Raw genomic sequence first — 27,834 nt, forward strand, 5'->3', positions numbered from 1 at the left:
TAAAAGGCACTAATTTATTAGCAATACTTCCACAAATTAAGAGTTTGAGTTAGTATGTTAAATAAGTTATGGGAAGAGGAATCCCACAGGCATATGATTGTGAAAAATGACAGTTCTCTAAGTACAAATGTAGAAACCCTCTTTCCCCTTCTCTTGATTCACAACCCTATCTCCCCCACTTCAAGTCCCACTACCATAACTCATCATGGTAATTAGCCAAAAGTTCCACTTACAATTACTTGCTTTATACATTTTGTCATTGCTCCTGCACAAGGCTTGTGCCTGGATTATAGGAAGATTTACAGAACAGTCTGCATTTATAAAATACATCAGGAAGATGGCTTGTAAGATCCAATTTACAGAGGAGGAGTTAGATAAAACCAGAGGTGTCCAAGGTATTTTTGGTCTATAAAAACAATGCTGTGATCTAAACTGCAGCTATTAAAGGTGAAGGAGTCTGTCTGAGGAAGATCTGTGAGATGCCAGTTCCCCTTCAATCAGATCTGGAGCAGAATATGCTGCAGGAAGAGGATGGAGTAAGAGCCAATTCTATTTCCAGAGTTCTCCTATGGGCTTATTCTGAACCTCCTGGATGGCCTCCTCAGTGAAAGACTTAATTTCATTATGCAACTCTTCAATGCTCTTCGAAGCATCAATTGTCTGTTTCCAAAATAAAAGCATTGCATTTAAAACATTTCCCAGTGCCCAATGCTTTCATCAGAGGAGAAAATAAGACTGATGTGTTTAGAAAGGGGAAGCCATTGACTGTCTTGGACTTATTTCCATCATTTCCCCACTGTATTAAACCTTTTACATCAGCTATCACAGAATATCAGGGTTGGAAGGGACTTCAGGTGGTCATCTAGTCCAACCCTCTGCTCAAAGCAGGACCAATTCCCCACTAAATCCCCAAATCCCTAAATGGCCCCCTCAAGGATTGAACTCACAACCCTGGGTTTAGCAGGCCAATGCTCAAACCACTGAGCTATCCCTCCCCCCTATTTCTATTTCAAATTCATGAATCGAGAATAGTCAGGCATGTTGAATTTTATCTCTTGTGCACAATTTCTGTCCTGGAATTGGAAAATACGGAAATTGAATGCAGGGAAGAACATCTAATGAATGTGGAGAGGCATGAGGGAAAACAGATGACTATTAATGAACAGGATTTGTTAATGACAGAGGCTATTGGGCATCGGACCTAAGGTATTTTACAACCCCAGCTCTACAGAAATCTCCCAGAGAATACAAATTTGACTATTATTTGGACGAAATGTTAATCCTTCATTGGGTGTGCAAAACTTTTACCCTTGCCAGGGATGTGGGGTGGGAATATGTGAAGAGCTGAGTTTGACAGAAGTAATAGTATAGTGCTATCTAAGTGAGGATCTTGAAAAATAAATGAATTAAGCCTCATCTTACCCCGTAAGATATAAAAATAATATCCCCATTTAGAGCTGCAGAAACTGGGACACACCAGTCTAGCTTTGCCTATCTTCCAATGCACCACCCATGTTGCAGGAGACTCTGTTAGGGCTTCATCTGTTTAACTCTGATTTTTGTAAAGAAGGGTTGTCAAATAAAGGAAACCTACTGTCAAAGTGAAACACCAATGTGCTAGTATCTATTAAACAGACATTCCAGATCACCATTAAGCCAGGAAATTATGGGGTTTTTGCAATTTGAAGCAAAATAGCTGAGCTTTAAAAGACAATTTGATGACTTTTCGCTCAAGTTGCTGCTCACTCATTACTACAAATCCATGGTAACTGGAAGGTCAACACCTTTCCATGGCTTTAGACTACTTAGACAAGGAGCAGAATGAAGTTAGCACTTGATGGATGAATTGTTACGAGATACAGATTTTGTTTCTTTATAAATGACCTAATCCTGGAACACACAATGGTAGAGATGGAAACTGGCAGGTTAACAGATGGGTTTAGAGTCGAGCTGAGTGAACAATTCACAGTAGTTTATCCAGCCTTGTTTTCTCCTCATCCACAAACAGATTGCAATTTCCTCAATGTATTTATTATTTGAAAGTATTCAACCTACTTTTAAATCTACAGCTTGACTGTGAACAGTCCTCTGTGAATGGCTGATATTATTCTATCCAGTGATCACCTTTAACAGCTTACATATTGACTTTCTAAGAATATACAGACAGGTATTTTCAAAATCATTTTAGGAACACTTGACACTATCAATCTCTGTTCAGTGCTTCAGTGCTTAGAATTCTGTTCTGGAAAAACTGACATTTTGCTGATACTTGAGACTGGAACTCTGACTAGTAGATCCAGACCACAGAAATGCAGGTCACCATCTGCATGAATGGGAAGTCAAGTTTTCAATGCAGTTGTACATAAATTCTGTATTTTTAAAAATGTGGTTAATTAACAGTAGTTTAATATCTCCTGAAGTGATCACTTACTTTCTTGATCTAGTTTTATATCAAGCTTGATAGATTATTGTTCTAGTCATTCAAATGGTGAGTTGCAATTCCTGCATCCTACCTATATAAGAAGGTCAAGATGGCATCTCCCTGTGATTGTGCTACATTGTAGCAGTTTTGTCTTCACTGTTTAATTTCAAGGATTAGAAAACCCTTTATATTATACAACAGTTTTTCCTGGAAGGGACTGTAAAGGATAAAATCTTGAGAAGTTTAGTTTTAATTCATTGACTCAGCTAGAGCCTTCGTGGAAGGTTATTCCCTTACCTTCCAATTTAAAGTCTTGTCCTTTATCAGATGGTAGTAGTTCTGTAGAACTTTCTCCTGGAAGGACCTGTTCTCATAGCGTTCATTTCCAAAGTCCCCTCGTTTTGCTGCCTCCAACGTGCTCAACTGAAGAAATAGGATCAAATCTGGCCTTGGAAGCCCTACATCAGGCTGTTTGCACCAATCCAAGGAGAAATTCTGTCCAAAGTGAGAAGGAGAAATAAATCGGAGGTGGAAGAAAAATCAATGAAAATGAGAGAGCAGATCAGCAAGAGACAAGCAGGAAAAAGACTTGGGGAAAATGAACATCCACTGAAGAAGTAGTACTAACAAGTGGACCAGATTCTCACCTGGTGTAAACCTATTTAGCTCCATTGACTTCGAAGGAGCTATGCCAATTTACACCAGCTGACAATAGACCAGTTTATGTGTACTAGAAAAGATATCCCAAATACTTATGGCTCTTCAGAGGTGCTGTGCATCTGTAGCTCTCACTGAAGTCAACATGAACTACAGGTACTCAGCACCTTGGCAAATGAGATTACAGACACTTAAACACTGAGTCACTTTTTCAAATAATTAGAATCATAGAATATCAGGGTTGGAAGGGACCTCAGGAGGTCATCTAGTCCAACCCTGTGCTCAAAGCAGGACCAATCCCCAGACAGATTTTTGCCCCAGATCCCTAAATGGTCCCCTCAAGGATTGAACTCATAACCCTGGGTTTAGCAGGCCAATGCTCAAACCACTGAGAGACAGAAGGGCTACCTGGAGGGTCACAGTGTGCCTGTGAGGCTAGTGAAATCCACCAGGAAACGCGGAACCCACAGAGACAAGGACAGAGCTTTGTCACAACTGGTTTCAGGAGTGGCCTAATCGTTCACAGCGTGGTGGAAGAGAGGTTAAAAAAAGGTGCACTGGGGTTTTGGATTTGTTTGTTTGTTTGCTTTGTACCACAATGGAGAAGGTGGTAAGAGCTTTGGTACAAGCGACAACAGCAGGCCACCTGTGTTCAGGCAATGGTGCAACAGAAATCTATGCGGCTACAGCAGGAAACCAATAAATTATTAATGGATCATGCGACCCAAGATCATGCCCTGTTCCGAGAGGTAGTGGACCAGCTGAAAATCCTCACCACCCAGGCCCGGGGGTCCGATGGGACACGAACCCTGAGGGCCACTGGTTGTCTGCCAAAGATGACGGAAGTTGACGTAGAGGCATATCTCCTCTCATTCAAAAGGACTGCTCAGCGTGAGATGTGGCCCCAGGAGGAGTGGGCCAGCATTCTTGCCCCTTTTTTGTGCGGAGAGGGCCAGAAGGCCTACTTTGACTTACCTGCCATGGATGCCACTGACTATACCCGGCTGAAGGCAGAGATCAGGGGTGACGGCAGCGGTACGGGCCCAGAGGTCCAATGAGTGGAAGTATCAGGAGAAAAAACTCCTCGAGGTCCCAGCCATTCGACCTCATACACCTCGCGAAGAAATGGTTGCAGCCCGAGGTGTGCAACCCGGACGAGATTTTGGAGACCCTGGTCATGGATCATTACATGCGAGGACTGCCACCAGATTTCTGCAAATGGGTAGGCCAGAACGATCCATCCACCTATGACAAGATGATCATGCTGGTAGAAAGACGCATGACAGCCAGGGAATTGACCCAACTACCCAAGGAAGGCCCCTTTCGAAGCAAGCATCCGACCCTAACCCTGGAAGGTTGGGCAGCCAAACCCCTGGGGAGTCCTAGGTGGAAGAAGGGAGGGGCGAAAACAAGCAGGGACCCCAGAAGGAAAGGATTGGCCTGAGTGGGGGGAACCCTGGGACTAAACCCCCTAACTCCCAAGACAGGGGAGTGATTAGACGCAATTATAGATGTTATGCATGTGGGGAATGGGGACACATAGCAGCATAGTGTCCCAGCACTGAGGAGCCTATGCAATGCAACTTGGGGGGATTGGGAGGTTCTGTGCTCCCTTATACACCTTGCAGGCGTCGCATTAGCCCCGCATAACTACACCAGGCCGGTGAAGATAAACGGAGCAGAGACTACAGTGCTTGTGGACTTTGGGAGTGCTATCACCCTTCTATCGGGCACGCTGGTAAAAAGTAGCCAGCGTGTAGCAGTGACGTGTGTGCAGGGGGCTGTGAGCCATTACCCCACCATCCCGGTGGAGACAGAGGTTCAGGGGAACCCCATTGAGGCGACAGTGGGCGTAGTTCCTAAACTCCCATATCCTGTAGTCATTGGGAGGGACTATCCAGAGTTTGATAATTTACTCCTCCTGGAGAGGCTGGAGGGAGGTGGGGACCCTGAGGGCAGCAAATCGTCGCCAGGGGAATGTCAACCCCTGATGTTCGCTGAGATTTCTCAAGATCTGTTCTCAGCTCCCTCCCAGAGACCCGGAAGACAAAAAAAAAAAAAAAAAAAGAGAGGAAGGCTGCAAAAGCTTTGGGAACGCAGATCCTGACCCAGGGCCAGACGACCGCCCTAGCAGGCAGATGGATATGAGCAGCCATCAGAGAAATTACCACCACAGAAGATGAGCCAGAGGCTGGCCCCAGCTGTGATGGCAGCAAGCCATTGGAAGAAGCAGAAGCTGGCTCCTGGGAACTCCCAGGTTAGTTCTGGGAGACAGACTTTCAGGCAGGACCTGGCAGAGGACCCTAGATATGATAACGCTAGAAAAGAGGTGGCCGAGATAGATAGAATCTCTGTAGATGGGAAGGTCCAGGACCTTACTTTATAGTGAAGAAAGATCTACTGTACCGTGTGGTGCAAATGCAGGAGCAAGAAATGCATCAACTTCTGGTGCCACAAAAACATCAAAAAGCCATATTGAGTCTCGCCCGCAGTCACCTATTTGGAGGACACCTATGGGTAGAGAAAACCCATGCATGGATCCTGCAGAGGTTCTTCTGGCCAGGAGTACACGAAGATGTCCGGTGATACTGCACCTCTCGTCCAGAGTGTCAGCTACATAGCTCTTGTCCACACTTGTGGGCCCCTTTGATACTTCTTCCAATAATAGAGGTACCATTTGAACGCATAGCCATGAATCTGGTTTGGCCCCTAGAGAAGACAGCTTGGGGCCACCAACATATGTTTGTTGTATTAAACTATGCAACCCAATAACCAGAAGCCATCCCCCTATGCAACACAGCTTCCAAGACAATAGCTGAGGAGCTAGTACAGATCTTAGCCCGGGTTGGGCTACCCAAGGAGATACAGACTGATCATGGGATCTCTTTTGTGTTCAAGTTGATGAAAGATCTCTGTTTGCTGCTCCACGTACAAGCCCTACGGCCCTCTGTATACCACCTGCAAACAGATGGCCTTGTGGAAAGGTTCAATAGGACCCTAGAAGCCATGATCAGGAAAGTGGTGAGCCGGGATGGGCAAGATTGGGATACCCTATTGCCTTACCTCATGTTCGCCATCCGGGAGCTTCCACAAGCCTCCATGAGTTTCTCTCCGTTCGAACTACTATACAGGCGCCACCCCTAGGACATATTGGATATAGCCAGAGAAGCCAAATCCCAGAAGGAACATAGTCGAGCATGTACTGCAGATAAGGGGTTGGACAGCCCGAGTTACGCCCATTGTACGGGACCACTTAGAGAAAGCACAGGAGACCCAACGAACCCATTATAACCACCAAACAAAGCTTCAACGGTTCCAACCAGGGGAATTGAGTGATGGTCCTGATGCCCACAGCAAAAAGTAAACTGTTGGCCCAGTGGCAGGGACCCTACAAAGTGATCAAAGCCGTAGGGAGAGGTGAACTATAAGGTGCAGCAGCCAGGCTGCAGGAAACTGGAGCAAATTTACCAAATCAATCTTCTAAAACTTTGGCACGATCGAGGCACACTCAGTCACCCAGGAGACCCTTCCTCAGGAGATCAAGTATCAGAGGGGTAGCCATGTTAGTCTCTAGCCTAATTCTTGCTTGCATATTTATACCTGCCTCTGGAAATTTCCACTACATGCATCCGATGAAGCAGGTATTCACCCACGAAAGCTCATGCTCCAACACATCTGTTAGTCTATAAGGTGCCACAGGACTCTTTTGCTGCTTCCCAGGTGGATAACTTACATGAGCAAGTGAGGATATCACCCGACCTGACGCCAATCCAAAAGATCAAGGCAGCCAACATGATTAATTGCAACCGAGAAGTGTTCTCTACAAAACCGAGGCGGACGACTGAGACCTATCCCAGCAGCCAAAAGAGAAGAAATCAAGGCCGAAGTAAAGAAAATGTTAGAATAAGGGGTTACTGAAGAATCTTACAGTCAGTGGTCCAGTCCAGCCTTTCTAGTGCCTAAACCTGACGGTACCACGAGATTCTGTAATGACTTTCACCGACTGAATCAAGTATCCCAATTCGATGCATACTCCATACCACGCATTGACGAATTGGTTGACCGACTGGGTAGGATGACTATGAGCAGCCAATGTGATGTGGCTATGAAAAAAAGCTAGTGCATCAGGCAAGGTATTTCCAGTAGAGATAGGGCAGTGTTAGTGCCATTATACAAGGCACCGGTGAGCCCTCAACTAGAATACTGTGTGCAATTCTGGTCTTCCATGTGTAAGAGAGATGAATTCAAAATGGAATAGGTACAGAGAAGGGCTACTAGGGTAATCAGAGGAATGGAGAACATACCTTACAGAGGAGACTTTAGGAGCTTGGCTTGTTTAGCATAACCAAACAAAGGCTGAGGGGAGATATGATTATCCCTCTGGATTTATAGAGAGCAAACACCAGGAAGGGAGAGGAGATATTTAAGTTAAAGGCCAAGGTGGACACAAGAATATGTGGCTATAAATGGCCATCAACAAGTTTAGGCCATTAGAGGAGAGAAGTTCTGGAACAGCCTTCCAAGGGGAGCAGTAGGAGCAAAATCCTAAATGGTGTCAAGACTGAACTCAATAAGTTTATGGAAGGAGTGGTATGTTGAGGTTGCCTATAATGGCATGTAGCTGTTCTGCAACTGCTAGTAACAAATCTCTCCCAGGGCTGGAGATGGGACACTACTAGATAGGAAGGGCTCTGAGTTACTACAGTGAATTCTTTTTCAGGAGACTGGCTGGTGGGTCTTACCCACATGCTCAGGGTCTAATTGATTGCCATGTTTGGGATCAGAAAAGAATTTCCCCCCAGTCAGATATGCAGAGACTTTGGGGATTTTTCACCTTCCTTTGAAGCATGGGTCACAGGTGATTTGCAGGTGTAAACTAGAGTAAATGGTGGATTCTCTGCAACTTGAAGTCTTTATATCACGATTTGAAAACTTCAGTACCTCAGCTAGACATTATGGTTCTGTTATAGGAGTGAGTGGGTGAGGTTCTGTGATCTGTGATGTGCAGGAGGTCAGACTAACTGATCACAATGATCCATTCTGGCCTTGAAGTCTGAGTCGCTAAAGATGGTAGAAAGCCAATTCGTTAAACCTACAAAGCTTTTGCAACTCACTTACAAATATAAATCCTTTCATTAATCTCCTTTAAGATTCCAGGGCTAGAGGCAAATTCTTAAATAGCCTCCAATTTCTCTGGGCTAGTAGAGCAGATGAAGGTCTTGAATGAACCAATCTTCTAAGCAGAAGTGAGTAGTAATTACCATGAATTAGGGCTGTCAAGCAATTAAAAAAATTAATCGCGATCAATTGTACTGTTAAACAATAGAATACCATTTACACTTCTACCCCGATATAACACGGTCCTCGGGAGACAAAAAAATCTCACCGTGTTATATATGACACTGTGTTACATCAAACTTGCTTTGCCTCCCCCGTTCCTTGTTCCCTGACCGCCCCCTCCAGAGACCCCGGTCCCTAATCACCCCCAAGACCCTACCCCCTACCAAGCCCCCCTGTCCCCTGACTGCTCTGATCCCTATCCACCCCACACCCCCTGACTGGCACTCACTGGCAGCGGTGGGAAGGGGGGACGCTCGGCCCCATACCGCTCCACTCTGCCAGCTCCCAGCCGTGGCACTCCGCTTCCCACCACTGGTGAGTGCAGGGAGGTTGGGGAAAGGATGCACCCCGTATTCACTTGCCGCAGGAAGCGGAGCGACACGGCCCCAACCAGCTCCACTTTCCTTGCCCCGGCCCCAGCCATGTCGCGGGGGCAGGGCCGGCTTTAGGAAGTGCGGGGCCCAATTCGAACATTTTCAGCGGGGCCCTGGCAGGGATGACTTGAAAACAAAAAGTGGAAAAAAAAGCCTCTCATTTCTGTCATGTATTATTTACTTTCCATAACTATATGAATAATAAAATTATATATTATATACATTGCATCATATATGCTGTTGATTGGCTATTAATGACTGCCGTTTCACATGTGTGGGTCCCCACCACTCTCTGGGGGTGTGCACTTGTGTTGGTCCCAGCTGCTCCCTGCCCCTCTCATTGAAGCAGGTGTGCAGGGTTACTGCCCTGGAAACTGCAGGGCAGCAGTGGACATGGGGCTGGCTGGAGGCAGGGCAGGGGGTGACTGGAGGTAGGGTCTGGCTGCAGGCAGGGCAAGGGGTGTGGGGCTGGTTGGAGACAGGTGGTGTGGGACGGGCTAGCTTCAGGCAGGGCCGCAGGAGGGTGCAGCAGGGGTTTGCAGGGGTGGAGACAGAGGAGTGTGGGACTGGCTGGCTTCAGGCAGTGGGGTGCAGCAGGGGTTGACTGGAGACAGGGCAAGGGGGGGGCTGGGCAGGGCATGCAGGGCTGGTGCGGGCAGCAGTGTGTGTGGGGCTGGCTGGCTTTGGGCAGGGCTGCAGGGGTGTGTGGCAGGGGTTGGCTGGAGACAGGGCAGGGGGTTTGGCAGGGGCTGGCTGTGGGCACGGCGTGCAGAGCTGGCTGCAGGCAGGGGGTGCTGGACTGGTGTGGGCAGGTCAGGGGGTGCAGCAGAGGCAGCTGGAACCCCAGTCCTTTAAGTAGCCCCCAAACTCCCTTCTACCCCGCCCCGGACCTTTTAAATAGCCGCGGGAGCGCTGGGGAATGCACGGGGGAGGTGGGGCTCCAGCGGCTATTTAAAGGACTGGGGTGGCAGAAGCAGTTGGAGCCCCGGGCCCTTTAAATAGCCCCCGGAGCCCCGCACTGCCCCAGGGCTCTGGAGGCTATTTAAAAGGCCCAGAGCTCTAGCCGGGGTCACGGGGCTTGCCACGCTCTGGCCGGAGCTCCAGACGGGAGAGCAGGGCTTGCCGCACTCCAGCCGGAGCCGCCGGAGTGCGGCAAAGCCCCGCGGCCTCGCTCTCCCGGCCGGAGCGCGGCAAAGCCCCGCCACCCCGCTCTCCCGGCTGGAGCCCCGGCCGGAGCGCAGCAAGACCCGCCGCCCCGGCTGGAGCTCTAGCTGAGAGAGTGGGGCCGCGCTCCCACCGGCGCTTCACTCAAAGGAGCGGGCCATGGAAGACCCAGGAGCAGACCGCAGCCGGGGACCGGGCTAAATTAAAAAAAAAAAAAATTAAAACGGAGCCTAAGGCGCAGGGCCCTCTTAGGCGCGGGGCCCGATTCCCCGGAATCGGACGAATCAGCCTAAAGCCAGCCCTGCGCGGGGGGGGCAGCTGGGGAAAGGTCCTGCACTCACCTGCAGCAGGAAGTGGAGTGCCACAGCTGGGAGCTGGCAGAGAGCAGCTGGCTAGGGCTGGGCTGCTCCGCTTCCCGTCGCCACTGAGTGTGGGGAGGTTGGGGAAAGGATGCCCTCCGCACTCACCGGTGGTGGGAAATGGAGTGACACGACCCTAGCCTACTCCACTCTGCCACCTCCCAGCCGCAGCGCTCCACTTCCCGCCGCAGGTGAGTGTGGGGAGGTTGGGGAAAGGACACCTCCTGTACTTACCTGCAGCGGGAAGCGGAGCGCTGAGGCGGCTGGGGCCGGGCTGCTCTGCTTCTGCCGCTGCTGGTGAGTGCGGGGGGGGATCCCCTCCCTCAAGCCCCCTCCCTGAAGCGACACGGCTGGGGCCGGGGCGAGGGAAGAAGAGCGGGCTGCTCCCGGCCCCCTGCTAATACCTGGGCCACGCTGGGACTGCGGGGTCCCCAAAAGTGCCCTCCCACAGCTCCTGCCCCTCAGACTTGGGGGGAGGGGGAGCTCCTGACCGCCCCCAAGACTCTCTGTCCCTTATGAAACCCCTTGGCCCTGGCCTGGCCCGGCACCCTTAACACGCTGCTCAGAGCAGTGTGTCAGAGCTTTACCGCATTGTATGTGAACCCGCGTTATATCGGGGTAGAGGTGTATATAAATATTTTCGGATGTTTTCTACATTTTCAAATATATTGATTTCAATTACAACACAGAATACGAAGTGTACAGTGCTCACTATATATTTATTTTTATTACAAATATTTGCACCAACAAAAAAAATGTATTTTCAATTCACCTAATATAAGTACTGTAGTGCAATCTCTGTCATGATAGTTGAACTTACAAATGTCAAATTATGTACAAAAAAATAACAGCATTCAAAAACAGAACAATGTAAAACTTCAGAGCCTACAAGTCCACTCAGTCTGACTTAAGCCAATCGTTTAAACAAGTTTGGTTATAATCTTAGAATATTAGGGTTGTAAGAGACCTCAGGAGGTCATCTAGTTCAATCCCCTGCTCAAAGCAGGACGAAAACCAACTAAATCATCCCAGTCAGGCCTTTATCAAGCCAGGCCTTAAAAACCTCTAAGTATGAAGATTCCACCACCTCTCTAGGTAACCCGTTCCAGTGCTTCACCACCCTTCTAGTGAAATAGTGTTTCCTAATATCCAACCCAGACCTCCCCCAATGCAACTTGAGATCATTGCTTCTTGTTCTGTCATCTGCCACACTGAGAACAGCCTAGCTCAATCCTCTTTGGAACCCCCCTTCAGGTAGCTGAAGGCTGCTATCAAATGGCCTCTCACTCTTCTCTTCTGCAGACTAAATAACGCCAGTTCCCTCAGCCTCTCCTCATAAGTCATGTTCCCCAGCCCCCTAATCATTTTCGCTGCCCTCCGCTGGACTCTCTCCAGTTTGTCCACATCCCTTCAGTAGTGGGGGGACCAAAACTGGACACAGTATTCCAGATGTGCCTCACCAGTGCCGAATAGAGGGGAATAATCACGTCCCTTGATCTGCTGGCAATGCTCCTACTAATACAGCCCAATATGCCGTTGGCCTTCTTAGCAACAAGGGCACACTGCTGACTCATATCCAGCTTCTCGTCCACTGTAATCCCCAGATCCTTTTCTGCAGAACTGCTGCTTAGCCGATCGGTCCCCAGCCTGCAGTGGTGCATGGGATTCTTCCTTCCTGAGGTTACAATTGCAGGAGACAATGGTGCCCGCTTTTTGTTTACAATGTCACCTGAAAGTGAGAACAGGTGTTCACATGGCACTGTTGTAACTGTCACAAGACATTTACGTGCCAGATGCACTAAGGATTCATATGTCCCTTCATGCTTTAACCACCATTCCAGAGGGAAGCAAAAGTGGATGGGAACCTGGGAGGCAGTGACAATGAGATGGTCGAGTTCAGGATCCTGACACAAGGAAGAAAGGAGAGCAGCAGAATACAGACCCTGGACTTCAGAAAAGCAGACTCTGACTCCCTCAGGGAACTGACGGGCAGGATCCCCTGGGAAAATAACATGAGGAGGAAAAGAGTCCAGGAGAGCTGGCTGCATTTTAAAGAATCGTTATGGAGGTTGCAGGAACAAACCATCACAATGTCTAGGAAGAACAGTAAATATGGCAGGCGACCAGCCTGGCTTAACAGTGAAATCCTTGTTGATCTTAAAACACAAAAAAGAAGCTTACAAGAAGTGGAAGACTGGACAAATGACCAGGGAAGAATATAAAAATATTGCTCAGGCATGCAGGAGTGAAATCAGGAAGGCCAAGTCACACTTGGAGTTGCAGCTATCAAGAGATGTTACGAGTAACAAGAAGAGTTTCTTCAGGTATGTTAGCAACAAGGTGGTCAAGGAAAGTGTGAGCCCCTTACCGATGTGGAAAAAGCTAACGTACTCAATGCTTTTTTTGCCTTTGTCTTCATGAACAAGGTCAGCTCCCAGACTACTGTATTGTGCAGCACAGCATGGGGAGGAGGTGACCAACCCTCTCTGGAGAAAGAAGTAGTTCAGGACTATTTAGAAAAGCTGGACGAGCACAAATCCATGGGGCCGGATGCACTGCATCTGAGGGTGCTAAAGGAGTTGGCGGATGTGATTGCAGAGCCATTGGCCATTATCTTTGAAAACTCATGGTGATCGAGGGACGTCCTGGATGACCGGAAAAAGGCTAATGTAGTGCCCATCTTTAAAAATGGGAAGGAGGAGGATCCAGGGAACTACAGACCACTCAGCCGCACCTCAGTTCCTGGAAAAATCATGGAGCAGGTCCTCAATTCTGAAGCACTAAGAGGAGAGGAAAGTGATCAGGAACAATCAGCATGGATTCACCAAGGGCAAGTCATGCCTGACTAACCTAATTGCCTTCTATGACAAGATAACTGGCTCTGTGGATGAGGGCAAGGCAGTGGACGTATTATTTCTTGACTTTAGCAAAGCTTTTGATACGGTTTCCCACAGTATTCTTGATGGCAAGTTAAAGAAGTATGAGCTGGATGAATGGACTATAAGGTGGACAGAAAGCTGGCTAGATCATCGGGCTCAACAGGTAGTGATCAATGGCTCCAAGTCTAGTTGGCAGCCGGTATCAAGCGGAGTGCCCCAAGCATCAGTCCTGGGGCTGGTTTTGTTCAATATCTTCATTAATGATCTTGAGGATGGCGTGAATTGCACACTCAGCAAGTTTGCAGACGACACTAAACTGAGAGGAGTGGTAGATATGCTGGAGGGTAGGGATAGGATACAGAGGGATCTAGATAAATTAGAGGATTGGGCCAAAAGAAATCTGATGATGTTCAACAAGGACAAGTGCAGAGTCCTGCGCTTATGATGGAAGAATCCCATGCACTGCTACAGACTAGGGACCGAATGGCTAGGCAGCAGTTCTGCAGAAAAGGACCCAACGGTTACAGTGGATGAGAAGCGGGATATGAGTCGACAGTGTGCCCTTGTTGCCAAGAAGGCTAAAGACATTTTGGGCTGTATAAGTAGGAGCATTGCCAGCAGATCGAGGGATGTGATCATTCCCCTCTATTCGACATCGGTGAGGCCTCATCTGGAGTACTGTGTCCGGTTTTGGGCCCCACGCTGTCACAGGCCCAAGGACTCCCATGGGGAGGGAAATCAGCATTGTATGTTGCTAACATGGTTGCAAGCACCGCAAGGCATTTCCAGGGAAGGTGAAAGGTGTGAGTGTGAAATGGAAGATTTCTTTGCAGGTTGCAAGAGGCCAAGAGGGGGAAGGAGGAAGAGAGCAGAGAATGGGTTAACTCGACACTTTAGCTAGCTCCGTGTGAAGATAAGACACTGGCCCCGATCCAAGGTAATGGGCTGGACGAGAAATCTGGAGCTGCCCAGCTGTGAGAAGAGGAGAACTAAGTTGAGGAGGGCTGCAGAGATAGCAGTGAGAACAGTGAGAGCGAATGAGATGGCAAAGATCAACGGGGGGAAAACAAAGTCTCTGGAGCTGGTGTGTTCTGGAAAGCCGAGGAGGCCACAGCGAGCCGGTTTGGACTGGTACAAAGAGCACCAGTAACAGAGGGCCCTAAAACGAAAACACCCCAAAAGAACCCAGGACTTAAAAACCCTCCCAAGAGCCAAAGCAAGTCGGAGATCACAGAGGACACTAGACGACCCGTTCACGGTATAAGAACTCCCATTCACCCTTCCGCCTCTTCTTCTTATGTTACATCCAGGCTTGGCCAGCCTCGAGTCATGCATGTGTGAATATGAAAGTGGGTTAGGGCTGGGGTACTAACGCTTTCTTTTTTCTTTTGTATGACATGGGAGCAGTCCCAACACTCACCGCTGTTATTTTATTAATAAAGCTTTAAAACTTAAGACACTTGGTGTGCTCCATCATCTCCTCCCCTAAAGATCCTGTGGCCTCAGCCTGATCACTTGACGCCCTGGACAGACTGGTAAGAGAAATCTGTCACAACGCTACAAGAAGGATGTGGAAAAATTGGAAAGAGTCCAGCGGAGGGCAACAAAAATGATTAGGGGGCTAGAGCACATGACTTATAAGGAGAGGCTGAGGGAACTGGGATTTAGTTGGCAGAAGAAAAGAATGAGGGGGGATTTGATCGCTGCTTTCAACTACCTGAAAGGGGGTTCGAAAGAGGATGGATCTAAATTGTTCTCAGTGGTCCCAGATGACAGAACAAGGAGTAATGGTCTCAAGCTACAGTGAGGGAGGTTTAGGTTGGATATTAGGGAAAAGTTTTTCAATTGGAGGGTGGTGAAGCACTGGAATGGGTTACCTAGGGAGGTGGTGGAATCTCCTTCCTTAGAGGTTTTTAAGGTCAGGCTTGACAAAGCCCTGGCTGGGATGATTTAGTTGGGGATTGGTCCTGCTTTGAGCAGGGGGTTGGACTAGATGACCTCCTGCGGTCCCTTCCAACCCTGATATTCTATGACATGCGTCCATGCTGATGAAGGGTTCTGCTAGATAACGATCCAAAGCAGAGCAGACCAATGCATGTTCAGTTTCATCATCTGAGTCAGAAAGTTGATTTTCTTTGGTGGTTCGGGTTCTGTAGTTTCCGCATCTGAGTGTTCCTCTCTTTAGACTTCTGAAAGCATTTTCCACACCTCATCCCTCTCATATTGTGGAGAGTACTTCAGATTCTTAAACCTTGGGTCAAGTGATGCAGCCATTTTTGGAAATCTCACATTTGTACCTTCTTTGCATTTTGTCAAATCTGCAGTGACGGTGTTCGTAAATTAAACGTGCTGGGTCATCATCCGAGACTGCTATAACATGAAATATATGGTGGAATGTGTGTAAAACAGAGCAGGAAATATACAATTCTCCTCCAAGGAGTTCAGTCACAAATTTAAACGATCATCATCAGCATGGAACGGTGACTGAAGCATGATGGGGCATACAAATGTTTAGCATATCTGGCACTTAAATACCCTGCAATACCAGCTACAAAGTGCCATGCTAATGCCTGTTCTCACTTTCAGGTGACAGTGTAAATAAGAAGCAGGCAGCAGTATTGCCTGTAAATGTAAACGAACTTGTTTGTCTTACCAATTGGCTGGACAAGAAGTAGGACTGAGTGGACTTGTAGGTTCTAAAGGTTTACATTGTTTTGTTTTTGAGTGCAGTTATGTAAGAAAAAAAATCTGCATTTCTAAGTTACACTTTCAAGCTAAAGATTGCCCTACAGTACTTGTATGAGGTGAACTGAAAAATACTATTTATTTTGTTTATCATTTTTACAGTGCCCTCCCAGTTAGACACAGGCACTGCCTTTCTGTTCATCCACTCACCTCTTTGGCACTTGTGAAGGCCACCCCGGAAAAGGCATATCTGTCCACCACTAGAGTGATGCCTTGATTTAACTTCTCTTTCATCAATGGCCTGAACAACAAAGAAAAGACATGTCATACTCCATTATACCCAGGCAGAAATGCAAAGAATTCAACACAGAGGACACAGCGGGTGGGCCCTTTTCAATAGTTGATGCACTTGGTTATAGTGATCTCCAGCAACTGTGGGATTAGAGTAGTTTGTCAGTCAAGGCTGTGATTTTTGTTTATAAAGCTTTGTCACCCACAGTTTCTCAATGCTCTAAAAATCTCCCCCAACCTTGTTGCATCACTATCCTTCCAGCCAAGGAGGAATGGATGGGACTCTTTTCAGAGACAAACAGTGCTGCAAGATGGGTGCTTGCTATGGCTGCTGCTGCCTGAAATAGTGCTACTTTCATCCTGCCCTTTATTAGGAGCTGAGCAAATAACCTCCCATCACCCAGCATAAAAAGCAAATTTCAGAGCCACTAGTCCCAAGTCTCCTGCATGGTAATGCAGAGCACTACTTCATCCAGTTAAATGACCTATGGACAGAGTCACAGCCAAGCTGAAAGTATCCACAGTTGGGACCAAACGAATGGTTTAGTTCAATTTTTCTATTTAGTGTAGCAGATACAATAAGGACTGTGTCTCTTGGGCAAGAAATCACTTGAACGTCACCCAAAATGGACAATAATGTGTCAAGACTCATGCATTTGTCTTCCACGCTGAGAATTCAGGAATGTTCCCGATCTGCTTGGCATTAGTAAAGATGAACTACCACCAGCGTCAGCAGGACCAGAGAAGCCTTTGGAAAATGCAGCTTTTTAAAAGTGAAACATATTTTCTATTTTACAGATTTCCAGCTAACAGCACTACTTTCCACAAATGTATACCATTACACTTGTAAAAGTCTGGTTTGGCTAAAATCCTACATCATTCTACCATTTATTGCACAAAAGGAGTAGCATCCAGGTTGAACTGTTAATAGGAGATCGTATTAAAGGCAGTACCCACTCTCTGTAATAAACAGCATAGTGCGTACTTCATCATAAAGCAAGAGAGCTGAAGCTTAACTTGAAAAATGAAGGGAAGAACACCAGTTCTTTAAGAGCATCTCAGCAGCAAGAGATTTAGTGAGACTACACTCTAAGGCCTCAATTCTGCAATTCATCCATGTGAGAGCAGGGACTAAGAATGTTTCACCCTCTGATGCCAGGAAGCAGACATGGGGGCTGATTCTGAGAGTTCTCACACAACATTGATTTTGAGGGGAGTTATGGGGCCTCAGTGTGATGGGTTGGGTCACAGAAACCTTGTAACTGCCACCTGATGTGCTGGGATTACTTCTAAGCTAGTTTTCCCTGGCAGCTTAGAACTTTAGTATCTTGCCTGGTTGTGCCAGACATGATAGCCTGCTACAAACACAGACCCAGGTCTGAACCACATCTACCAGAAGCTGCAGCCTTAACTGAAAACAGCTTAAGAAGTACTCCTGTCTCCAACACTCAGATACCCAGCTCCCAATGGGGTCCAAACCCCAAATAAATCCGTTTTACTCTGAATAAAGCTTATATAGGGTAAACTCATAAACTGTCCATCTTCTATAACACTCATAGAAAGATATGCACAGCTGTTTGCTCCCCCAGGTATTAATCACTTACTCTGGGTTAATAAATAAGTAAAAAGTGGTTTTATTAAATATAAAAAGTAGGATTTAAATGGTTCCAAGTAATGACAGAACAAAGTAAATTATCAAACAAAATAAAATAACACACACAAGTCTAAGCCTAATACAGTAGGAAACTAAATGCAGGTAAATCTCACCCTCAGAGATGTTCCAATAAGCTTCTTTTACAGACTAAACTTCCTCATAGTCTGGGTCCAGCAATCGCTCACACCCCTGTAATTACTGTCCTTTGTTCCAGTTTCTTTCAGGCATCCTTTGGGGTGGAGAGGCTATCTCTTGAGCCAGCTGAAGACAAAATGGAGGGGTTTCCAGGGGCTTATATAGGCTCTCTTGTGGGTGGAAACCCCTTTCTCCCCACTTTAGAATCACAGCTACAAGATGGAGTTTTGGAGTTACATGGGCAAGTCACATGTCCACACATGACTCAGTTCTCTAGAGGCTGACGCCAATGCTCACATGTTAGCCCGAACATTCCCAGAAAAGCTCAGATGTGGACTGGCATCTATCAAGGTCCATTGTTAGCTAAGTACTCCCAATTACTTGAATAACCCCTTCACACTTTGTTGACCAAATCTGCCTTACGTGCTTCCTACAGCAAACTTTAAATACAAGCATAGAGCCAACACTCATAATTTCAGATATAACAATGATACATGCATACAAATAGGATGAATACATTTAGTAGAACACAACCTTTGCAAAGATGTTACATGACATATCTAGCATAAAACATTCCAGTTATGTCATATTTACACTCATAAGCATATTTCTATAAAGCATTATGGGGTGCAATGTCACACTCAGCACATAGAAAATCAGGTCAGATCCTGTAACAAGCTCTCCACTGGTGGACCCAATGCATGTCCAGAGACACTCCGCAATCAGTGGGCCTCCATACAAGTGCCAGTGTCTGCCTGTGCAGAGCTCACTGCAGTCTTGGTGCCTTATTTCAGTGCAAATGTAGGCACCAAAGTTTGGAAGTTTTAGCCTGGGGGAGTTTGTTCCAGAGAGGTGTTAAGCACCTGTTACTCTCACTGAAGTTCTAATGAGAGAGGTCAGCATCAAGCCATAAGCTTGAAATAGCATTTGTTAGGTGGGAGAGCAGTGAACTGCTCACAAGTAAGTAGTTCTTACATTTTCTTCTTATATATGGATGTTGAAGCAGAAAGCCTGGGCCACTCCCACCCTCCTTAAATCACTTAGAAGTTTCATCACAATTTCCCATGATTAAAGTTTAGGGAGTATGTCTCAATCAGAAGTCCTAGGGACTGGTCAGAATCACGTTGAATGTTGTTAACCATGTATTTTGAATTTTATCATCATACAGGACAGTAGCATAATACATGATTTAGAAGGGAAATGTCATTTTTTAATTGCATGAAAAACACAGAATCCATGCCCTAGTGCCTTACAACTATGCCACTTATGCCAAACTCCACTGGGAGAAGCTGTGGTTCTCTGTTGCTACAATAGAGTCACATTTACTCACTCAGTGCTCTTCTCTGAGCTCAATCCACCCTGTGATTGTTGCTGTTCCCTCTACTTAAGACCAGGCAGAGGAAATTCACCAATAGACCTGGAAACATTGAAGAAATATTCCCACACCAGAGGCAGGTATCTGCCTCCCTCCTTCCAAAAGGGGAAAAAACAATAACAACAAATTAACAGACTAGATCAGGGATTCAGAACAGATGCTCTGCTCAGAACACAGGCAAGTTATCCCTATAGTTTAGAGGGCTATATACATAAAATACAAATCAAGAAATCATGTGAACCCAAGATTAAGAATACTGTGTGAGAAATCTAAATCAGTCTTGTTGGTATGGCAAATTCAGAGCTGGAGAAACGCGTTCCACATCAGTCTCTGTGCCTTCAGCTACAACATTAGGAAAAGCATGAAGACTTTCTTATATTTAGCATGAATTAATTTAGTGCTCATAAAGAGATGGATTTCTAGTTCTAGCCTAATTCAAGATGATGCTAGCAGATGCTTCAGTACACCTCAATCCTAACCTAAAGCACTCTTAATTCTATTCCAGGCTGCTCTTAGGAATGCCAATCAGATCATATCGGGAGATGACTTTGTGATACACACAGAAGTGGGAAGGAAGAGGAGACTACCAAATTCACTTTCACTTATAGTTGAGCTTTTAATTAAGATTTCAAGAGATTACCAAGGTAACAAGTTAATCCACTGTGTAACCTCATGTAAGGTCTTTGAGGCCTTTTTCTGCAGCCATGTAAGGAGAGCAGTAGTTATGAGCCAAGAAGCAGAAAGTCACACCCTCACCTTCCTTTTAAGTTATATCAAAACAATGTAATATCAGGCTGTTAAGAAGGCACCCCTACTAATAGTACCCACCATACCAGATAAGCAAGGAATCTCTTAAGATGTTTAAAGAAAATTCTGTCTGGCAAGGAATCACTTATCAACAGTTTGGGTGAAATCTCTACTTCTTTACTGTTTTGCCTTTATGATCCCTACTTCTCTATTGTTTATCTGTATGGTTTCTGTCTGTTACATAACTAATTTTGCTAGATGTAAATCAACTATGGTGGTGGGGTGTGATTGGTTAAAGATTTTTTCATAATGGGCTAGGATTGGTGAAAGATATGGTTTTGTAGTACTTTAGTTTAAAATGATTGGTTAAGGCACAGCTAAGCAGGACTCAAGTTTCATTATATAAACTGGGGTCCAAAAGGAAGTTCTTTGGAACCAGTTCTTTCGGATACCTGCCAGATCTCAACAGCCTGCCAATCACACTATGCAGAAGCTGGAGTCCCCGGATGACCTGATCCTGACTGGCCATCGGGAAAAGTTTATCTTCCTTCTTGGGAGTGGTGAGCATTGTATTCATAGCATTCTGTTTTGGTGGTGGTTAATAAATAGAGGTTAAGGATATTACTTTGTAAGGCTCTTTCACTGGTAAAAGACCACACAAATCCACAGAAGAGTACACCCTAAGCCCCAGTAATTGGGTATGGGTGGTCCTGAGCCCCAGGAACTGGCTAAAGGTAGGTGCCTTTTGCCTGGAGCTCTAGGAACTGGGAAAGGGTGGAGGTGCCTAAATCAATCAGATTATGCCTTGAGACCTAGGAACTGGTTAAAGGTGGGTGCCTTAGAGAGTGGGTGCAGGTAACCAATGTAGTGGAGAATGCAGGCAGCCTGTGGTCATTTGGACTGAACTGATAGAGCTTCACACAGAGAATAACTGTAGAAAAGTAATAGCAGCAGAATACATATGCATTTAGTCAATAAGGGCCGCTACCTACTTGACAGAATGACCATTCTGAAGCTTCAGGAGGGAACAAAGAAAAGGAGCAGGAGGGGTGAGGGTTAGCTGAAGAGCCCAACTTCCTTGCTAAATGGGTAGCAGAACAAGGTCCATGCCCAGGGGGACAAGATTCTTTCCAGGGGAGGGATATCCTTGAGTCTGCTTGTAAAGGGTTTAAAGTAGGGCCGTTGATTAATCACAGTTAACTCACACGATTAACTAAAAAAAATTAATCATGATTAATTGCACTGTTAAGCAATAGAATACCAACTGAAATGTATTAAATATTTTTGGATTTTTTTTTACATTTTCAAATATATCGTTTTCAATTACAGCACAATACAAGTGTATTCACTTTATATTTTTTATTACAAATATCTGCTCTGTAAAAAACAAATATTTTTCAATTCACCTTATACAAGTACTGTAATGAAATCTTTTTATCATGAAAGTGCAACTTACAAATGTAGTGGTTTTCAGTTAGGTAACTGCACTCAAAAACAAAACAATGTAAAACTTTAGAGCCTATAAGTCCACTCAGTCCTACTTTTGGGCAGTCAATTGCTAAGACAAACAAGTTTGTTTATATTTACGGGATATAATGCTACCCACTTCTTAATTACAATGTTACCTGAAAGTGAGAACAGGCTGTCGCATGGCACTGTTGTAGCTGGCACTGCGACATTTACATGCCAGATGTGCTGAGGATTCATATGCCTCTTCATGCTTTGGCCATCATTCCAGAGGACATGCTTCCATGCTGATGATGCTCGTTAAAAAAAAGTGTTAATTAAATTTGTGACTGAACTCCTCAGGGAAGAATTGTATATTTCCTGCTCTGTTTTACACACATTCCGCCATATATTTCATGTTATAGCAGTCTCAGATGATGACCCAGCACATTTTGTTCGTTTTAAGAACACTTTCACTGCAAATTTGATAAAATGCAAAAAAAGATACCAATGTGAAATTTCTACAGATAGCTACAGCACTGGACCCAAAATTAAAGAATCTGAAGTGCCTTCTAAAAATCTGAGAGGGATGAGGTGTGGCGCATGCTCTTAGAAGTCTTAAAAAGTGCAACAGTCTGATGTGGAAACTACAAAACCCACCAAAAAAAAAAAAATCAACCTTCTACTGGTGGTATCTGACTCAGATGATGTAAATGAACATGCATCAATCCGTACTTCTTTGGATTGTTATTGAGAAGAACCTGTCATCAGCATGTCCTCTGGAATGGTAGTTGAAGTATTAAGGGACATATGAATCTTTAGTGTATCTGGCATGTAAATATCTTGTGATGCCAGCTACAACAGTGCCATGCAAATGACTGTTCTCACTTTCAGGTGACATTGTAAACAAGAAGCAGGCAGCACTATCTTCTGCGAATGTAAACAAACTTTTTATCTGAGCGACTGGCTGAACAAGAAGTAGGACTGAGTGGACTTGTAGGCTCTAAAGTTTTACGTTGTTTCATTTTTTAATGTAGATTATTTTATACATAATTCTACATTTGTAGGTTCAACTTTCATGATAAAGAGATTGCACTACAGTACTTGTATTAGGAGAATAGAAAAATACTATATATTTTGGTTTTTTACGGTGCAAATACTTTTAGTCAAAAATAAATATAAAGAGATCACTGTACACTTTGTATTCTGTGTTGTAATTGAAATCAATATATTTGAAAATGTAGAAAACAACCAAAAATATTTAAATAAATAGCATTCTATTCTTATTTAATCGTGCAATTAATTTGTTTAATCGCTTGACAGCCCTAGTTTAAAGCATTCTGTAAACGCATGAAGCAAAAACCAAACAAAAAACGCTATCAAAGCAGCAGCAGCATGGGCATTATGGAAAGCTGTCACTAATCTTTCAGCCTGGTAGCACTCCAGGAAAGACAACTGGAGGATTACAAATTAGAGTTGGATATAGTCAGTGATAAGCTGCCAAAATCTTAACAACCCATTCCCTATAAAAAGTTCTGATTTAAGAGGGGGAGGGGCCAGGGAGACATACTCGTGGGGCCGGAGGCCCCTGCAGGGTCTGGGGCAAATTGTCCCACTTGCCCTTCCCCCCCCCTGCGGCCCCAGAGCTCACAGCTCCCCGCCCCCTTACCTTGACGGCAGCCCACAGCTCAGCTGAGCTGCCCAGCTGCTGGCCATGCTGAGGCTCTGCGGGGTAGGGGAAGCAGAGGAGAGCTCAGGGGAGACATCCTCATGGGGCCAATTGGGGCCTGGGCCAATTGCCCCACTTGCCTCCTCCTCTCCCCTCTGGCCAGCCCTGGAGCTTGCAGCAAACCCCTCCCACCTAGCCAGGCCACTCAAAAAGCAGCAGCAGGACGACTCCCGAGCTCAGCTGAGCTGCCCAGCTGGTGCCGGCGGCTGGCTATGCTGCAGCTGGGGGGAAAGAGAAGGAGGGGCCCGGGGAGCCTCAGCCTCCCCAGCTGGGAATCCTGGGAGCAACAGGATGGTCTGGCCCGTGGACCGGAGTTCTTTGCCCACCTCCTGGCCCTTTAACAACTGGTTCTCCATGGAGGTCTAATTTTAGCAACCTGTTCTTGAGAACCTGTGGGAACCGGCTCCAGCTCACCACTGGATATAGTTAAGGATAATTTGGCTCAGTATAAGGCACCGCAGTGTGCCAGTGCAGCTTCAGCATTACAAAATGCAACAGCCCTATAGGCCAAAACAGGAGAGTGTGAACATTTAAAAATGAAAGGAGAAAAACTGATTGGAGAAGTATCTACATTGCAAATGAAACTAAGGGATGCTCAGGCAGCTGTCAGAACAGTGTTATAAGAAAATAAGGCTTGGGCCCAGATAAACAGTGACCAGGTACAGGCAGATGCTCAGTTATTGGGACCCCTAGAAAGGAAACTGTGTCTGGACTGGATGGTGAAGGTGTTGGCACAACCTGCATGGAGGCCAGCAGATTATGAGGTTTTACCCCAGGCCTGCACTAGTGCTTCTGACTGCGCAATAATAAGGACTGCTGAGGAGCGGGTAGGTGCAAACGGTGTTCTTGCTACCAGATGGGACTGGGTGAAAAATAATAAAGAAAGTAATGTTGGACAGACAACAGGGGAAATTGTTCCATGTAAAAGAACAAGGCCTCTGTGAGTCCCCAGAATGGTGTGTCATTAAAAAGGCAATACTGGCCATGGCTGCTGGGTTTGTGCCAATAGTAACTGGAACCCAACTGGATTTCAATGCTTTAGCTTTTAAGACTGCATTGATAGATGGTTTGAATTAAAAAATGAAGGTGAATTTAGGACCCACAGATCCAGCTAGTGGGTACCCCAAATTAAAACAGGACATTTTTCTAGCAGCTATAGTTTTTCAAGATCCGCTGGGACAATCAGAAGAAGGAATTGACAGAAAAATGGAATCCGTCCAGGCGGTAACTTTTGCCAACAAAAGGCCCCCAGATCTTCAAGGGAAAAAGGGACCCGATGCACCATAGCATGTTAGAGGAAGAGAACAGGGAGGTGCAAGAGACAGCAGAGGAACAAGAGGAAGAAATGGATATGTGTATCAGATGCAGCACAGAGAATGCATAGGAGATGCACATGGGGAACGAAGGCATGGAGGAAGCTCATGATGGCAAGAGAACCTAAGGAGAAATGGGATGGGAAGCCCACAAGTGAATTATTGCAGAAGGTTGTCCAGTTAGAAAGGCAAGAGGAATTGACTGACAGGGCTCCTGTAACTCCCATAACGGACTCTGTATCGTTGGTGCCACCCCAATATTGGTGCCTGCCTCCTCGGACTTCCCCTGAGGTGGTGGCCCAACTACAGCTATCCCTTGGGATAGTTCAGCAGTTTGAGCATTGGCGAGCTAAACCCAGGGTTGTGAGTTCAATCCTTGAGGGGGCCACTTAGGGATCTGGGGCAAAATCAGTACTTGGTCCTGCTAGTGAAGGCAGGGGGCTGGACTCGATGACCTTTCGAGGTCCCTTCCAGTTTTAGGAGATTGGTATATCTCCAATTATAAAAAAAAACAGTATGACAAGTGGGGGCATCCCATTGTAGGTGCAATAAAGGGGAGATCTGGGAAACAAACATGCCCCATAATGTTAATTGACACAGGTGCATCAGTATGTGTGCTTGGAGAGCAGTGGCTTCCCAGGGATGCTTTGGAAACCAAAAATTCAACACAATTAATATCCTATACAGGGGAGACAATGAAAGCATTTATCACAAGACCAATCCTGACCTGTATAGGAAATCAGGAGTCGTGGGTAAATATTGTTTTCAGAAGCAGGATCAAATTGGGAATGGGGCTGCCTAAATCAACCGGGTTATGCCTTCAGCTGTAGGAACTGGTTAAAGGTGGGTGCCCTAAAGTGTGCAGGTAATACTAAGGATTCAAAGCTATGCACATTACTTTAAAACTCAAAAAAGAATTATATTTACACTTGTTCCCAGCGGTTAGCAGAGAAAAGCAGATGCACTGTGTGGTCCTCCAAATTGCTCTTGTTCTCCAAGTAGGAGCTAATTAGCCGTCCAATTTCTGTTGTTCTGTCTGTAAGAAAGAGTACAAGAACAAATCTGGTGAGTTATGCAGTCTCTTGCTTCAGTTACTGTGCAATATGACTTAAGATTTACTCCATGTACAAATTCCATGGAACAAATATTTTAAACCCAAAACTAAAAACCAGTCATGCTTGGACATACATACTGCTTTTCTGAAAATCCAACTATTCAACTTTTAAAAATTGCTACGCAAAGAGAATTTTCAAGTTGCAATGTAAACAAACCAAAAACCAGGAGGTGCCATAATATGGGAAGCACAACCTCAATGGCAGAGTAAAAATAAAAGGAGTAAATGTAGGGAAACGTGACAGAAAAGCCATGCATCCTGGCCTTTCTAGTGTGGCAATACATTCCCACCACAAAGGGTTCACTGTGACAGCCAAGGAACCATGCAACACCACAGCTGAGAATGCAGCTACAGGTATCAGTGTTACATTCTCCAGTGTTTTCAGATGCCTCTCCCCAAATGGAAGGGGGGCATACCCCAGGACAAAGCAAACACTAGCTATGAAGATGTATACCTTTAAGATGACTAGACCTCAAACTGTACATGGCAGGCATGAAAGGGAGGGCAAGACACAGCACCAATGGTTTTATTTTCCTGAAGGGACACCTAGCTTTCAAACTTTGGGGAACACTGCTTACTGGAAAGCCACAGCAATCACCAGCCCTTGGTGTGCACCCTTCAGTGCCCCCCACCCCTTGTCAGAGGGCTACATGGGGCTGCCCCACCCTGCATCAGTGGAGTTAATGTTGCTAACACCTCCCTCAACTTCCCCACCCCCATCAGTGAGGATAGTGGTGTCTCCCCGCCAGGGCCGGCTTTAGGAAGTGCGGGGCCCAATTTGAACAGTTTTCATGGGGCCCAGGCATGGATGACTGAAAAACAAAAGAAAAAACAAAAACAAAAAAAATGTAAAAAAAACATGTGGGGCTTGTACTCAGTGGGCAGTGCCCCGAGTCTTCAGTGGCACTTCGGCGGTGTGTCCTTCACTCGCTCCAGGTCTTTGGTGGCACTGAAGGACCTGCCACCGAAGTGCTGCCGAAGACCCAGATTAAGCAAAGGACCCGCTGCTGAAGTGCTGCTGAAGACCTGGAGCGAGCGAAGGACCTGTCGCTGAAGTGCTGCTGAAGACCTGAAGGAAGCACCTCCAAGTGAGTAAAAATTAAAAAAGCGCCTCTAGAAAGGGAAGGGATTCTCACTGGGCGCAGGGCCCTCTTAGGCGCTGGGCCCAATTCGGGGGAATTGGTGGAATTGGCCTAAAGTCGGCCCTGCTCCCCGCTCCATGTCACAGGGGTTAGCAATGTCCCCGTCCCCTCCATGTCACTGAGATTGGCGGTGACCCCTGTGTCATGGTGGTAACGGTGCCCCACCCTTCCCGCCATGTCATGGGGGTTGGCAGCATTCCCACAATTACAAGGGTTATTGTTGCCCCACACTTCCCTTTCATGTCACTTGGCTTGGCGGTGCCCACCCACCTGTAGTACCCCCATCACGGGGGTTGGTGGTGCTCTCCACCTGCCCTCCCTTCCATGTCACCGGGGTAACGGTGCCCCCGACCTCCCCAGGGTTAGCGGTGCCCCCCAACCCGATCCATATCACGCAGGTTGGGGACGGCAGGGCGCGGGGGGGCGCATAAAAGGGGGGGAAGGGGCAGGCTCCCCTCCGTACCCGGGAATCGCAGGAGCTCGGCGAGGTGCCCAGATGCCCGCAGCGCTTCCACCAGCCTCCGGCTCTGCGTGGTCTTCCCGGTCCGGTCCACCCCCTCCAGCACCACCAGCGCCCCGCGTCTGCACGCCATGGCCACGGCGGCACGCGCTACAACCGTTACCACTCCCGAAGAAACAGGCGCGGGTAGGACGAGCGTCCGCTTCCGGAGAACCATAGAGAGCCACGCGGGCACAGTTTGGACAGCAGGGGCTGCCTAAGGCCTCCAAGTCCGCCAAGGCGGAGCCCCACCCGCTGCTCCACCCCATCTGCCTAGCCCCGCCGGGGGGCAAGAGCGCACGGAAGGGGCTCAGGATTTGCCTAGGGCATCTATGGGCGGCTACACAGAGGGTGCCCTATCCTTAGACGGGGGACTATGGGGGAGACACTGCTCCGGCCCCGGGCTTGCTGCGGGGGTGACAGCTACCTTTGCCCTAGACAGGGGTGGGGGAAGAGTTACTGGCTGTCACTGTCCCGGGCTGGAGGGCGGTTATAGGTTGTCACTGCCC

At 46.7% G+C, this 27,834-nt stretch overlaps 1 protein-coding gene across 1 annotated transcript; it reads right to left on the bottom strand.

The window, feature by feature from the left end:
• Nucleotides 1-27,786, bottom strand: DTYMK (deoxythymidylate kinase). The gene is made up of 5 exons (XM_050965688.1): nt 27,290-27,786; nt 25,498-25,606; nt 16,091-16,181; nt 2,720-2,917; nt 1-660 (listed from the first exon to the last, which is right to left on the bottom strand). Exons 1-5 carry the CDS (start codon nt 27,501-27,503, stop codon nt 550-552), a joined length of 723 nt encoding a protein of 240 aa, XP_050821645.1. The 5' UTR covers nt 27,504-27,786; the 3' UTR covers nt 1-549.
• Between the last annotated feature and the right edge of the window lie 48 nt (nt 27,787-27,834).

The sequence above is a fragment of the Gopherus flavomarginatus genome, chromosome 8, assembly GCF_025201925.1.
Source record: "Gopherus flavomarginatus isolate rGopFla2 chromosome 8, rGopFla2.mat.asm, whole genome shotgun sequence".
Taxonomy (NCBI): domain Eukaryota; kingdom Metazoa; phylum Chordata; order Testudines; family Testudinidae; genus Gopherus; species Gopherus flavomarginatus.